Raw genomic sequence first — 17,118 nt, forward strand, 5'->3', positions numbered from 1 at the left:
CTCCTTTATCCTTACATTTAACAGCACCAAATTGCCAGAGCATGTGAAGGCAGGTTTCCTATGTCTCAGTGTACGGCCTTATTACTCCAACCCCATGCGGTGTTTTAAATGCCTACACTTTGGACACACTACTCTTAACTGTAGAGGGGAAGCCACTTGCGGGAATTGTGGTAAAGCCGCCCGTGAGGAAGTTGGTTGCTCCTCTCCTCCCAAGTGTGTCAACTTCTCTGGGGATCACCCTGTGTGGAGTAGGGAATGCAGAGTTTTCCTTGAGGGACGGAAGACCCAGGAACTTAAAACTACAAAACGCATCCTGTATGATGAGGCAAAGAAAATTTACAAGTCCATGCAGCCGCCCATGTTCACTGCTTCCTTTTCTTCCGTTCTCAAACAGCCAGTCTTGAAAACCGATGCCGCTACACAAACGGAGGTTGCTACTGTCAGCACTAGCACCTGCGTTTGTCAATATAGGTGTGCTGCTGCTGTCCCTGTGAAGCCTGCTGCTCCCCCCCCCCCCCCCCCCTCCGGCCTTCTGACCAGGCCGTGGTAGCTGACATCATGGAACTTCCTGCCCCTTCCCGGGTCCAGTCTTGTGCACTGCCCAGTGCTGCTACACCCCTTACTGCTTCTGAGGTTTTGGCTCCAATGCCACCTCAGGCCAGAAAATTGAAGCCAAAGACAAAGGTGAAGACTCTCCCACTAAAGGAGACTGAAGTTATACAGTCTGCTGATGTGGATGTCATTCTCTCAGACGTCTCTCTCGACTCCTCTTCAGAGGCGATGGAGGTTGATGTTAGACTGGGGCAATCATCTCACCCCAAAACTGAGCCTCCACCTGTTGTGGGCTCTCCTCCCTGACAGAAAGTGAGAATGAAGGTACTCCCACCCTGATAGTTGGCTCCCATTATACAGTGGAACATGAATGGACGCCGGGCACATGTGGAGGAACTCAACCTCCTAGCACGGCAATGCCCCCTGTGCTTGTGTTTGCAGGAAACGCATTTAAAACCATCTGATGCTCCTGTACTAAGGGGCTATACATCATATCGCAAAGATGACCTGACTGGAGAAAGGGCCAAAGGCGGAGTCGCCGTGTTTGTCAATAATGACCACCACTCCTCTGCTCTCCCCCTGGATAGTGACCTGAAAGCAGTTGCAGTTGAAATTCATTCACATTGAAGGCTTACTGTTTGCTCCTTTTATGTCCCTCTGTATGCAATGACCTTAAACACTCTCACAGATCTTATCGACCAACTCCCCAGCCCATTTCTCCTCCTGGGAGACTTCAATGCCCATCATGTCCTGTGGGGTTCCACTTCTCTTTGCGCTCAAGGTCGAATTTTGGAGAACCTCCTAACATCTCAAGTGTTGTGCATCCTCAACACAGGTACTCCGACTCATTTCTTTACTGCTATAGAGTCATTCTCAGCCATTGACCTATCTTTCTGCTCTCCAACCCTCACCGACTCTGTTCACTGGGAGGTCATTGACGACCTTCATTCCAGCGATCACTTCCCCATCCGCATTCATCCCCTGGATGGTGTATTGCTGGAGCAGCAGCCACCATCGTGGGTGATGGGCAGGGCTAACTGGCCACTGTTCACTCGGTTGGCTGTCTTTGAATGCCACAACAGCGTACAGGAAGGTGGATCACATCACACTTGTGATCCATCATGCTGCTGACCTGTCCATACCACAGTCTTCTGGCACTCGTAAGCGGCGGCTTGTGGCTTGGTGGACAGTAGAGTGCCGTTCAGATACCAGGGACAGGCATGCGGCTCTTCGCCTATTTAAATGCCGCCCAACAGCAGTCAATCTTACCGCCTTTCGAATCGCGAAATCCAGGGCACGCCGTGTCATCAAAGAGAGCAAGAGAAGGTCATGGCAGGAGTTCCTGGACTCCATCAACCGTTGCACTTGTTCCACAAAAGTATGGGAAGCCATCCGGAGGATTTCCGGTAAACGCAGCTGTTTACCAATAGCTGCAGTCCTGAACCATGGGTGCCTCCAAACGACACCCAGAGCCATTGCTCAGACGCTGGCAGAGCATTTTGCACGAAGTACTGCCACTGCAAAACAGGATGCAGCGTTTAGTTGCTACCGTGCGACTGTCGAAAGAGCAAACTTGGACTTTCGGTTGAACAGTTCTGAGGCCTACAACTCCCCTTTCTCCATGTGGGAACTTGAATCGGCACTTACTGAGACTTCTGACACTGCACCAGGTTACGACCACATCTGGTGCTCCATGCTTTGACATCTGCCAGCGGCGTCAAAGGAAATCCTCCTCAAATGTTTTAATCTCATGTGGCAGACAGGAGTGTTCCCCACCTCGTGGAGGGAGGCAATCCTCATCCCTCTCCTCAAACCAGGAAAGGACAGCACATGTCCCTGTAGTTATCGTAGTATCGCCTTGACAAGCTATGTCGGAAAGACCCTGGAATGGATGGTTAACTGTCGTCTGGTCTGGCTGCTAGAGACCAGACAGCTCCTTAGCCGCTTTCAGTGTGGATTCCGAAAATTTCGGTCCACGGTCGACAACCTGACCCTCCTAGAAGCGGCTATTCAGTAGGCTTTCCTCCGTCAGCATCACTGTATCGGTATCTTCTTTGATATCAGAAAGGCATATGATACTACTTGGAGACACTGTATTCTTGCACAACTGCATCAATGGGGTTTTCGTGGCCGCCTCCCCATTTTCATTCGGTCTTTCCTGTCTCAGCATTCTTTTTGGTATCCGCGTTGGTAACACTCCGTCTGATTGCTTTGAGCAAGAGAACGGTGTCCCCCAGGGCAGTGTTTTAAGCGTTACCCTCTTTGCCATAGCCATCAACAGTATAACGTCTACAGTGAGGAGTCCAGTACAGTGCTCCTTGTTTGTGGACGACTTTGCTGTTTTCTGTTCCTCCTCCAGTGTTGCAACCGTGAGCGGTCAATTGCAGCTAACAGTGCGGCGGTTAGAGGGGTGGGCTGCAAAAACGGGTTTTCGGTTTTCTGCCAATGAATGTGTTTGTGTTCATTTTAGTCGTTCTCATCGTCTTTTTACTTTGCCTGGCTTGCGTATGGGGGATACTGTCCTACATTTTAGAGACGCAGTGCGGTTTCTGGGCCTAATTTTCGACTCCAGGTTGTCATGGCTGCCACACCTACGTGACTTGTAAGCCAGAACCCTGAAGGCACTGAACATCCTCAAGTGCCTCAGCCACAGGTCTTCGGGAGCGGACAGGGCACGTCTCCTTCAGTTTTATCGAGCTTTTGTGCGTTCACGGCTGGACTATGGGTGCACAGTATATGGGTCAGCAAGGCCATCTTATTTACAGATCCTTGCTCACCATGCTGGGATTCGACTGGCCACGGGTGCTTATCGGACCAGTCCCATACCCAGCCTCTGTGCTGATGCTGGCGAACCACCACTTACCATCTGGCGGCAGCTCCTGCTGGTGTGCCAGGCTTGTAAGTTTCTTGCAGCTCCCAGCTCGCGTGCTCACCATCTTGTTGCCCATCCACCTCTGGACCTCCTTTTTCCCCGCCGTCCCCGGGCTATGTTGCCATTTGGGATCCATGTGCAACGTGTGCTAGAGTCCCTCGGTATGGAGTCTGTACAACCCCAAATCCAGGGTTTAATCGCCTGCCACCCTGGTTACTGAAGAGGCCCAGAGTGATTTTAGATTTATTGCAGAACAAGAGAGATTGCACTCCTGCCACCGTTTTTAATGCAGCATTTTCTGCCATTTTATCTGAGCGCCACGACTATGTTGCTGTTTTTACAGATGGGTCGAAACAAGGGGATTCCGTTGGTTGCTCAGTTGTTTTTCCGGATTGTGTCCTCAAGGTCCGACTGCCTCAGACTTTTACTGTCTTTGATGCAGAATTGTCTGCGATCTTTCAGGCACTGGAGCAGATGAGACGTTCTTCCTCTCCTAATTTTCTTGTCTGTTGCGATTCACTCAGTGCCCTTCACTCATTGCAACGTTTGTATCCAGCAGACAAAATAGTGTAGACCATCCAGGATGCCCTCCTCCGACTACAGCGACTGGGGAAGGTTGTAGCTTTCTGCTGGGTTCCGGGGCATGTCGGCATTGCTAGGAATGAAAGGACAGATCTCGCAGCCAAGGAGGCATGTCTCGATCCACAAGTATCTCAGTGTGCTATCCCCTTACACGCACTCACCTCGCTGTTGAGCTCACGAGTCATGCGTCGGTGGGAGGATGCGTGGCTGACAATAAGCTCCGTATAGTCAAGCCCACAACGCGTGTGTGGTGTACTTCCTTTCAGCCCCATCGCCGGTACGTGGTTCTCCTCAAAAATGGTTCAAATGGCTCTGAGCACTATGGGACTCAACTGCTGTGGTCATTAGTCCCCTAGAACTTAGAACTACTTAAACCTAACTAACCTAAGGACATCACACACATCCATGCCCGAGGCAGGATTCGAACCTGCGACCGTAGCAGTCGTACGGTTCCGGACTGAAGCGCCTAGAACCGCGAGACCACCGCGGCCGGCGAGGTTCTCCTCACTCGGCTTCGAATAGGCCACAGCCCTAGGACGCATGGCTTCCTGTTCCGGCGAGAGGACCCTCCAATGTGTGGTGCTTGCGGCGTCCAGGTCACTGTGCGCCACCTTTTATTGGATTGCGTTTAATTTTCTGACCAGCGGGCCGCAGCTAACTTGCCAGCGGGCCTGCCATCTCTTTTAGGCAACACTCGGAGGGATGTGATTAAAGTTTTAAAGTTCTGTGTCATGTCAAATGTTTTTACAAAGATTTTAGGGAGAGAATTTTAATTTGCTCACTGTGTGGCAAGGTCGCCCATATTTTATGTAAGTGGCCAGCCAATGACAATTTCCTGTGGCATTCTTGTTGCTATGTTTTCCCTTTCCTTAGGTTTTATTTTCTTATGTAGCATTTTCCCTCTTTTCCTGCTTTCTTTGCGTGTGTGCTTCAGTTTTATTAGGTCTGTCCACATTCGTTCCTTTTAATGTGTGTCAGGGCGCTGATGGCCTCTATGTTGAGTGCCATGAGCCCCAACACAACAACAACAACAACATTTAGCCTAACAGATGAAACTCTAGATGCATTACATCTCAGGAGGTATCCAATGGGGATCTTTTGTGACTTTGCTACAGCTTGCATCTGTGTAGATCATAACACATTGCTAAACAAAACTTCCAGACTATGGCATCAAAGACAAACTTTTGCCATGGCTAGAATCTTGTCTACACATCAGGAAGTAAAAAGTTATCTTAATGGAGGCAAGTGTAACAATAAACTCAGACAGGGTAAATGTAAAATATGGAGTCCCCCAGGCCTCAGTCTTTGGGCCACTGATTTTCCTGATCTAAGTTAATGATCTACCAGTTACACTTAATGACAGAGCAGAAATGGTCATGTTTGTGGATGATACGTGTATTCTTCCCAATGCCAGATACACCCCTGACAGTCACTAACCAGTTACACAAATGGTTAACAGCAAATAGTCTAACCCTGAGTTTTTCAAAAACTAACATTACACAGTTTCAGATAGTAAATAAAAAACTCCAGGTTCCTTAAATGGAGATCAATAACCAAAATATTTATGAAATCACACACACAAAATTCCTATGCATCAGGAAGACAGCTAGCGAAGATGGACAGAGGAAAGTGATAAGATGGTCAAAAAACTTAGCATAGCGTGTTTTGCCCTGAGAGCTATTTCTCACCTTGTTAATAGAGAAATATTCCTTTTTTCATATTTTGAATATTTCCATTCTGTACTATCCAGTGGTATTTTCTTCTGGGAAAATGCTAAAGGAGTTGAAAGAGTCATCAAACTACAAAAATGAGTACCAAGGTTAATATGTGGTGTGTCTAACAGAACATCCTGCAGAGGTCTCTTTAAGATTCTCAGGACATTCACTGATTCACTGTTATATATATATATATATATATATATATATATATATATATATATATATATATATATATATATATATATATACTCCTGGAAATTGAAATAAGAACACCGTGAATTCATTGGCCCAGGAAGGGGAAAGTTTATTGACACATTCCTGGGGTCAGATACATCACATGATCACACTGACAGAACCACAGGCACATAGACACAGGCAACAGAGCATGCACAATGTCGGCACTAGTACAGTGTATATCCACCTTTCGCAGCAATGCAGGGTGCTATTCTCCCATGGAGATGATCGTAGAGATGCTGGATGTAGTCCTGTGGAACGGCTTGCCATGCCATTTCCACCTGGCGCCTCAGTTGGACCAGCGTTCGTGTTGGACGTGCAGACTGCGTAAGACGACGCTTCATCCAGTCCCAAACATGCTCAATGGGGGACAGATCCAGAGATCTTGCTGGCCAGGGTAGTTGACTTACACCATCTAGAGCACGTTGGGTGGCACGGGATACATGCGGACGTGCATTGTCCTGTTGGAACAGCAAGTTCCCTTGCCGGTCTAGGAATGGTAGAACGATGGCTTCGATGACGGTTTGGATGTACCGTGCACTATTCATTGTCTCCTCGACAATCACCAGAGGTGTACCGCCAGTGTAGGAGTTCGCTCCCCACACCATGATGCCGGGTGTTGGCCCTGTGTGCCTCGGTCGTATGCAGTCCTGATTGTGGCGCTCACCTGCACGGTGCCAAACACGCATACGACCATCATTGGCACCAAGGCAGAAGCGACTCTCATCGCTGAAGACGACACGTCTCCATTCGTCCCTCCATTCACGCCTGTCGTGACACCACTGGAGGCGGGCTGCACGATGTTGGGGCGTGAGCATAAGACGGCCTAATGGTGTGCGGGACCGTAGCCCAGCTTCATGGAGATGGTTGCGAATGGTCCTCGCCGATACCCCAGGAGCAACAGTGTCCCTAATTTGCTGGGAAGTGGCGGCGCGGTCCCCTACGGCACTGCGTAGGATCCTACGCTCTTGGCGTGCATCCGTGCGTCGCTGCGGTCCGGTCCCAGGTCGACCACTGGCGACAACATCGATGTACTGTGGAGACCTCACGCCCCACGTGTTGAGCAATTCGGCGGTACGTCCACCCGGCCTCCCGCATGCCCACTATACGCCGTCGCTCAAAGTCCGTCGACTGCACATACGGTTCACGTCCACGCTGTCGCTGTCGCTGTCGCGGCACGCTACCAGTGTTCAAGACTGCGATGGAGCTCCATATGCCACAGCAAACTGGCTGACACTGACGGCGGCGGTGCACAAATGCTGCGCAGCTAGCGCCATTCGACGGCCAACACCGCGGTTCCTGGTGTGTCCGCTGTGCCGTGCGTGTGATCATTGCTTGTACAGCCCTCTCGCAGTGTCCGGAGCAAGTATGGTGGGTCTGACACACCGGTGTCAATGTGTTCTTTTTTCCATTTCTAGGAGTATATATATATATATATATATATATATATATATATATATATATATATATATATATATATAAGAGGGCTTCTGTGAAGTTTGGAAGGTAGGAGACGGGATACTGGAAGAAGTAAGGCTGTGAGGACAGGGCGTGAGTTGTGCTTGGATAGGTCCTGAGTTCAAGTCTAGGTCTAGCACACAGTTTTAATCTGCCAGGAAGTTTCATATCAGTGCACACCCTGCTGCAGAGTGAAAATCTCATTCTGGATTCATCCACCAGGCTGTGTCTAAGCTATGTCTCTGCAATATCCTTTCTTCCAGGAGTGCTAGTTCTGTAAGGAACGCAGGATATCTTCTGTGAAGTTTGGAAGGTAGTAGACAAGTTACTGGCAGAAGTAAGGCTGTGAGGGTGGGACCTGAGACATGCTTGGGTAGCTCAGATGGTAGAGCAATTGCCCATGAAAGGCAAAGGTTCCAAGTTCGAGTCTTGGTCCAGTACACAGATTTAATCTGCCAGGAAGTTTCAAAAATTATAGTCATAAATTTATTTATATCATAGGTTAAAATGTGAGCTACCATTTATTCTACACTGTTAAGTATCCGCTTGAACTTACTAATGTGATGATGATAAAAATTTTGTATTTTAATTTACTTCACAGTGACAAAATATAAATTTCACTATTTATTTGTGGCAATTGGATAAAAATTAGTATTCCTATTCATTCTGCTATTTTAAGCATTCACTTGAAGATATACCAGTAAAATGCAGGTTGTAATATTGTCTGCAGCCACTCGTTCATAGAAAATAAGTATTTGTATGATATATAAATTGCACACATGATTTTGTATTATTTCACTTGACTTGTGCTATATTACTAGTACACCCTTTGTATAATATGTAATCAACAGGACCACATAATAAATCAAATCAAACCAAACCATTGCTACCACTCTAAACGAGACCAAAATTGTGACACTGTAATTACCTAGGCTTGAAATCACTTAAATTGCTGCCCGCAGAGAACCATAGATGTTTGGATCAGAATCGATACATACAGTCTGTCAATGATAAGTCCGCAGATTGCCACCTTATTCTCTGTTGAAATGGTTCAAATTATTGGGCATATTACTTTCCAGTATGTGTATAGGAGAACGATTAAGCGTATTTTACAATTTAAACAAATTAATCTACCTGTGCACCAACTTCATTTAGTGACTTTAACTAAGATTTATTGATCTTTGTTTATTTGAATTAACTGAATTTTTCTAGACACAAAAAAGTTCCTGGTCTACCCCAGACAATTATATAAACACTCAGTCCCCTCCCCCAGGATGCCCCCAGACGCTCACAAAACTAGGACAAATGCACGGAAATCCAGATGCATGGCAGTTGTGTAATTGCCTGATGAAGTGGTGTTGTGTTTTCTGCATGAGTGGATGATGAACTGATTAATAACAGTAACTGTACAGATACTGAAATGCATTGTGGAATATGTAAACAAGTGATTACTAAATATTTTGAATGTCAGTTTCCTTCTACTCATTGTGTTTTACCACAACTGCCATAATTAATTTAACGCTCATGTGACACACAAGTACTGCATTTTAAAATGACCATCTCTGTAATGCAAATTCAAGAATCTGTCTTACATCTACAGTATGTCAAAATTTTACTACAGCAGTTGATCGCTGTGAGTCGAGCATTCCTGTGAGTTATCAGCACTGGCTGCAGTGGCCAGGCTACTTACGCATCTGCCCCCAAGGTAAGTGGCCAAGTTTTCATATCTGACTGCCAAATTCACCAACATCAATTAAAATTAAGAAAATTTTAAAATTTTAATACTCTCGTAAATATTTTTGTTTGTAACTAAGCAGGACAAACGTTCTCTTAAGATGCTCTTGACATTGGTGGACGTTTCAGGATTCAGTACTTAGTTGGCAGATGCATACTATTATAAAATATACCTAAGAAGCAAGGACCACATGAATACTTGATGCGGGTCACAGTTCGACGACCACTGCCTTAACCACTTTGGCTAACCCTGGGTGCTTCCTGGTTCACATGTCACTCTACATCTCTATATCATAGTCTCTTACAGAGAATTTATTTCAGAGGGCTGTCAATGGTATTTCATATCTGTTCATCTAGACATGCAAGTAGGTATTAATTTTACTCTTACAGTGCAGTTATGCAGTCAGCGTGGTTTATTACATTTAAATATTCTTATGACTAAACTACAGGTAAAAATTTAGACTCTGACATATGTGGTCTCGTTAGTTAAATTAACATTTCAGTTACAATAAATCTGTAACTAATGGATGTGACGGTTACCGCAACAGAGTGGAATATCAGTACCGGTAACTCGTGACTCACGACGTGTTACGGAACCTGAAAATGTCGTAGTTTTATTCAAAGCATTGCGCCGAGAATTCCCAGAGTGCGTACTCACCCAGTATAGTCGGGATGCACAATCTGATCTGCGACTTGTATCTCCTGCTCACTCCCATCATTGCTGGATAAGTCGTATTCTCCAGCCACAGCCTGTCAACGAATCACTACATCATCAACAACATTATTTTTCCTTCGGAGTTGAGAGTAATTAGTTTTTGATCATGTGAGGCAGTTTGAGGTATGCTTTGTGAGAAAGTTAACAGTTTGCGAGTATTATCTGTCACCTTTTTCCCAAGTTAGTACTGTCAGAACTTCGCTAGAAATGTTTCAGACGCCGTTATTATGTGGGTTACCCACTTCCACAGCCAAGAAGTGAACACCCTAACTAGAGTTGACCATACAAGTAAAACCAAGTTGATATGGTTGTTTCAATGATTTAGTCCACTTTTCAGCGTGCCGAAGAGGAGCCAATAGGCTTTTCTATTGCTATTTGATTAATTGATACTCTTTTCAGTATACTCAATGTAAATTTTTCATAATTATGTGAAGACTTCAAAAGCATAGTCATTACATTGTATTGTTCATTAAAATTGGTTGTGCCATAGTTGAAATAAAGTATCCAATATTATGAGGGCTATTCAGAAAGCAAGGTCTGATCAGGTACGAAATGAAATCCAAAGTCAAAATCCAATGACGCTTTTCGCAGATGCGTTGCCCAATGTCTCTAGTGCGGCCGTTGACTGCGTCATTTCGCTCTTTTCAGTTCTGAGTACGCAGTGAACACGCAAAGATGCTAGAAAATAGTGTCTCCCATCAAGTATGAGGGCCTGGCGAAAGATTACGCATGATGTCATACAGCCCACATGAGTGTCACGTGTTTCCTCCTTCTTGACAGTTCTAGGCTGCACTTTATAGGGAGAATAAAGACTCTCCTGCAGCGTTTTTGACGGGAAATGTTTGATTACCCACAATACAATCCATAACTGGCTTCCCCTGAGTTTCATCTCTGCTCACGTGAACCACGGGCTCTGAAGACAACATTTGGCACAGACAACGAGCTGTAGGCCAGCGTAGACAATTGTTAGGAAGCATAGGCAGCTGCCTTCTATGAGAAGGGGGTTGCTACAACGCTACGACAGACGTCTGAGTCGGAGCGATGCCTAGAAATACTTGGAAACTGTTACAAATAAAACATTTTTAATTCTCACAGTGGTTTTCATTTCGCGACCGATCAGACCGTACTTTCGGATTAGCCCTCATACATTTGAACTATCATAAGTTACAAAATTCTTTGCAAGAGTTGGGCTGGATTTTACATGAATGTTCTCAACATGTCGTTAATAATGAATTGTTTTCTTTAAAAAAATATGCCATGTGGCTCTTGACATTCTTTTGGTAATGACACCCAGATAAGCTACTGACTTAATAACAGGATGTGTCATGGAGAAATCATTATTTTCATGTGCTCTTAGCATCAAATAAATCTATTTCATGAAACTTCCTGGCAGATTAAAACTGTGTGCCTGACCGAGACTCGATCTCGGGACCTTTGCCTTTCGCGGGCAAATGCTCTACCATCTGAGCTACCGAAGCACGACTCACGCCCGGTCCTCACAGCTTTACTTCTGCCAGTACCTCGTCTCCTCCTCGTGCTTCGGTAGCTCTGACGGTAAAGCACTTGTCCGCGAAAGGCAAAGGTCCCAAGTTCGAGTCTCGGTTGGGCACACAGTTTTAATCTGCCAGGAAGTTTCATATCAGCGCACACTCCGCTGCAGAGTGAAAATCTCGTTCTGGAAATCTATTTCATACTGATGACAAATGATATTGTTCCCTTCTCAGATGTAGAGAGACTAAAGTTGCTTTTACTGTAGTGTTATATAAAATGCTGTGGTACTGGTGGACATCCTCTACATCTACATCTGCATATGCACAATTACTCTGCAGTTCACAATTTAGTTAGTGCCTGGCAGATGGTTCGTCGCACCACCTTTAAGCTACTTCTCTATTGTTTCATATCTGCGGCACTTAGTCCCCTATATCGAGACAATACAAAATGTGCTCCCCTTCTTTGAACTTTTTCTATGTCCTCCGTCAATCCTATCCGAGGCGGATCCCATACTGCACAGCGATACACCAGAAGAGGACAGACAAGCATAGTGTAAGCAATCTCTTTGGTATACCTGGTATATTTTGTAACTGTTCTGCCTATAAAATGCAGTCATTGGTTCTTCCAAATTAATGTAACTTACAAGACACATGTTGCACAGTAAACTTGAAAGTAACAGCAATTTGACTTTTTGCATCCCGAGTCATGTTTACTCAGAATAACTAAGGAAAATATTCTGCAATAACAGAAGATGATCTCCATTATATTTCAACAAATGTAATGCATTGGGTAAAGTTTCAACACACAAGGTCGAAAAGGTTTCTAGCCCAAAATAGTTACTGTAATGTCTCGCACAAACAACTACTTTTATGTTGACCCTTTGTGGGTATGCAAGTCAAATTTCGCGGCTCCAGCTTCGTTAGTTTTACCACTATGAGAAAAGCGTTGTATACCGTAGCTTAAGCAATATGGCAAATATTGAGAGAATCAAGAATCGTGCTGTGATTGAATATCTTTATTTGAAGGGAATGACGCCAAGGAAATTGTGCAGGACACGGGGAATACACTTAAGGACAGTGTTCCGTCTTATGCAACAGTGAAAAACTGGTTGTCTGACTTCAAACATGGAAGATGTGCCAAGGAGCGGAAGGACTGTACTGTCACCACTGATGAAACAGTGACTGCAATTCACTATACAATTTTGCAGGATCGTCGAACAACGTTGCAGCACATTTAAACCACATTTGGCATCTCCCATGGGTTTGCTCATGACATTGTTCTGGATATTTTGTGAATGCTGAAAGTTTCATCTCGATGGGTGCCGAAAGACTTGAATGCAGAACAGAGACGGGACCATGTGCAGTATTCTGTAGAAATAGTCCACAAATTTGAAGCGGATGAAGACGGCTTTCTTGCAAGGTGTGAGACATGGGGCGAAATGGGGGTTCACCACTTTGATCCTCAGACAAAACAACAGCCACAACATTAGAAATATCCTTCATCTGCTACCCCAAAAAAATTCCGGGTGCAAAAATCAGTTGATAAGGTGATGGCATCGGTCTTCGGGGATGCAGAAGGGGTAATTATGGTGGATATCTTGCGAAACGGCGTAAGTATTAATGCATCGTACTGTTACACCCTCCTGCACCATTTTAGAGAAGATATAAAGAAAAATAACGTGCAGGAAATTGGTGCACAGAGTTCTTTTGCATCAGAAAAAAGAAATGGGCACAGAGCCCTCGCAACACTGGAAACTGCGTGACTGCAGGTTTGAATAGTTATGTCATCCGCCATATTCTCCAGATTTGGCTCCATCACACACGTTTTTCTTTTCCCAAGCCTAAAAGACGACGGAATGACAGTGATGATGCAGTGATTGATGCTGTGAGCGCTTGGTTGGGCTCGAAATTGAAGACCTTTTATTTGAATGATTTGCAGAAGTTATCTGAGTGTACGCGCAAGTGTATTAGTGTACATGGGTATTACATTGAAAAAAATGGTATTATGAATTTTCTGTCATTCTTTATTTGTTAGGCTACAAACTTTACGACCTCCCTCCCTCCATTTCGACAGTACAGTCAAATTACCGTGTGTTCATTTAAAACTTATTGCATGGCTATTGCTTAGCAACATTAAAACCTGTTTAAAGAATGAACTGTGCTTGTAGTGAAATATTTTTAACAAATTCATTTCCACCTGAGGAAAATAAAAATTCTCTGTCATGTTAATTTAACTCAGAACTTCTAGTCACATGTTCAGCCATCTAGGTGCAGCTACTTCGCATGACTGCAGTGCAATTTTGTAGAAGACTACGGCAATGCCTCTTCTCTGTGTACAAAAGACAACATCCTGACTGACTGACATCATTGCCCAGCTGCAACAGCTATAGACAGAAACTTGACGTTTGGAGAGCCTGTTGATCTTACAGTGTAGGCATTCTTTAAAAACGGATAGGGGATGGAAGGTTTTTTGGAAATATGCCGCTATTAAGGCAGTTTTGAAGCCTGGTATTCGATTTCTTGATGAGAAATAAAGAAAATAATAAATGTTTCAGCACTTCTGAAAATTTAAGCCCTATGGGGGTGTAATAGTGATTGAAAACTATTCTGAAAAATAAAGCATTATTAAAGAACTATTACAGCATTTTTAAAGCTACTTCTATGAAAATAGCATTTGACTTCTCAGTTAAAAACAAAAACATACATGTTTCACGGTTTTTGGAAATTCAGCCCCTAAGGAGGTGAAACAAGGGATGAAAATACTTGTTTTGTAAATAAAACTGCCTTTTCCTGCTGCTAGTTACTTCATTTATCCCTTACGTGTTTCGCCTTCTCCTGTTCTTACACATCATCAGTGAGATCTATAACGATACAGTTTTGCTAGTTTCAGAATATTAAACAGTTCACTTCGCGATTTTTTGTAAAAAAAGTGATTACTTACGATTTGCTGATCTTCGTTTCCTCACATCTATAACTGCATCCGTTGTAGATCCCACTGATGATGCCTTGGAACAGGAGAAGGCGAAACGCATATGGGATAAATAAAGTAACTAGCAGCAGGAAAAGACAGTTTTATTTACAAAACAAGTATTTATATGCTTGCTGTGGAGGATGGCCACATAAACAAACTTGTTGAGGGGATGAAAGTTTTTAAGAAAATAATTCGTTTTATTAAAAAATTTTAAAGCTAAATCTATGAAATATAGTAATTCACTTCTTCGTTAGATATAAAGAAATATATGTTAGGAGTGAAAGTTCCTATGAAAATTTCAGCGTAAGAACACAAAAGGCATGATTAACGAAAAACTTTTGACTCCAGGTACCCGAATCGATATTTGGTCAGAAGTACATTCGGAAAACACCATGCTTCCATGGCCTTAATGACCGTGAAGAGGTTGGTAGGCATGCAATTTGTGAACAGTACAAAAATTCAGTTAAAGAAAAAAAAAATCCGTGCAGACCATACAGTCTGCTGAAGCGAAGCAGTGGGTGATAAGATAGCAGCTCTATAGGTGGCTACTATTTTCGCCTACAGCCATTTACGTTTCTCAATTGAAAGCTGTCAAAAGCGCTGCAAGGTGTCAGAGTTCCTTAAGCTGACAAGACTGTGGGAGTATCTTAGCTGGAAAGAATAATTGTATTAAAACTTCATGCATGATGTGGCATTGTTTTTTTCACACATCACGATGTTTTAAGACGTCATATCTCTTGAATTATATGGCGTACAATCATAGACCATATATATGGCCTATGCGTACAGTGATATATTTGTGTAGGTACCTTCAGCAGCATGGACCATAGGCATCATAGACTCCACATATTACTGAAACCAACATCTAAGTCTCATGACTCGAGGCTCGAAGCTGGGTAATGAGTATGTCACTACACATTTATAGTGCACAATTTATGACATTTTTTGTTACAGATTAAATGTGTGCTTTTTACTGGAAGCAAAAGTAATGCCATCACATATGTCTCTGATAAGTGTTTTTTGTATCCTGCACATTAGGTAATCTGATGAAAATCTCTGTTTTGAAAGTGAACTACTTTAGTGTAATGCTTGCAGATATAGTTCCTTGAGTTGAAAGTTAGAATATATGTTGGCCCTTAAGTGTAAAACTCAATGAAAGACTAACTTTGTAAAATGACAGAACTGTAATATCTAACTCACTACTGGAATTCTCAATAATATTTTCAAATATGTTATATCCATTGTTTTGGCATATGTACTGGATTAAGTAAAAGTCATAAAATATAATCGCTTATTATGCGAAAAACGGACATTATGGACACAAACAGATTTTATTTCCTACAAAAGCGTAGTAAAACTTTTTATATATCGTTGAAGAATCGTCAGAAACTAATACAGCCTGCCAAATTGATAGTTCGTCTTCTATTCCTGTGGATGCGATGAATTAAGACTGACAGTGCAGCAAAAATAAGCATTGACCAAATAAATGTAATTATGTTCTTCGTGAAAGGAACTGTATGTTTTTAAAATGGTCACATGTAATAACGATAACATAGCATTAATATTAGGAATTTCGGAAAAATATGTTGACTGTACTAGTACGCAACGTATAATAGGAATTCGACAAGTCAGTTTGTTGTTAAAATGTATGCTTGATTTCAGCTATATGATGCGTGTGCGGTCCATGTTATCTATGGTCTATGTCCAGCAGCGTGTGTGGATACTGTCGGTGAAATATGTTGCAAATAGAATTAGTAGTAAAGAATTAATAAATTTCAACGTCCTACATGAATTGGCAGTTTCTCATGCATCTCAGTGTTTATCACATCGTATCTCCTGACATACGTGTCATAGGAACATTCAGAAGTATGTGTGCATAATGTTTAAAAAATGTATTGCGAATATAGTTAGTAGCAAATAAGCAATACATTTTAACGTCCTTTAGAATGCGGCAATTTTTCACTCATCTGAGTGTTTATGACGTCATATCTGCTGAAACGAGGCCGGCGAGGTTTTTGGTAACATGATTAGGCTGACCAGATTTCAAAGAGAAAATGAACCAGGACATTTGTTTTTATACATACATCAAAAAAAGTTTTGCATCACCTCGGTTCCGAGAGCTCCGGAACCTGTACAGAAAACTGGAATAGAGATGTACATAAACACCATTTCCGCCCTTTTTATTGCTCATGAAACCCACGTCAGAAAAAGGTTTGCATCACCTCGGTTCTGAGAGCTCCGGAACCTGTACATAAAATTGGAATAGAGATAAACATAAACACCATTTCCGCCCTTTTTATTGCTCATGAAACCCATACATTGCATACTGTCAGACCTTCAGAGGTGTAGGTCCAGACTGCTGTACATACCGGTACCTCTAGTACTCAGTAGCACGTCCTCTTGCGTTGATGCTGCCTGTATTCGTCGTGGCGTACTATCCACAAGTTCATCAAGGCACTGTTGGTCCAGATTGTCGCACTCAGCAGCGATTCGGTGTAGATCCCTCAAAGTGGTTGCTGGATCACGTCGTCCATAAACAGCCCTTTTCAATCTATCCCAGGCATGTTCAATAGGGTTCATGTCTGGAGAACATGCTGGTCCTGTAGTCAAGCAATGTCGTTATCCTGAAGGAAGTCATTCAAAAGATGTGCATGATGAGGGCACGAATTGTCATCCATGAAGAAAAGTTCCTCGCCAACATGCTGCTGATATGGTTGCACTATTGATCGGAGGACGGCATTCATGTGTCACACAGCTGTTACGATGCCTTCAATGACCACCAGTGGCGTACG

The 17,118-nt window shown here is 43.5% G+C and overlaps 1 protein-coding gene across 1 annotated transcript in view; it reads right to left on the reverse strand.

The window, feature by feature from the left end:
• LOC126336815 (trypsin-1-like) overlaps positions 1-17,118 on the reverse strand; it is a 56,382-nt gene that overhangs the window by 6,069 nt on the left and 33,195 nt on the right. The window contains exon 4 of the mRNA XM_050000873.1: positions 9,809-9,900. Within this exon, the coding sequence (XP_049856830.1) occupies positions 9,809-9,900 (92 nt within the window). The remainder of the gene's footprint in view (positions 1-9,808; positions 9,901-17,118) is intronic.

Source organism: Schistocerca gregaria, chromosome 2 (genome assembly GCF_023897955.1).
Source record: "Schistocerca gregaria isolate iqSchGreg1 chromosome 2, iqSchGreg1.2, whole genome shotgun sequence".
NCBI classification, from domain to species: domain Eukaryota; kingdom Metazoa; phylum Arthropoda; class Insecta; order Orthoptera; family Acrididae; genus Schistocerca; species Schistocerca gregaria.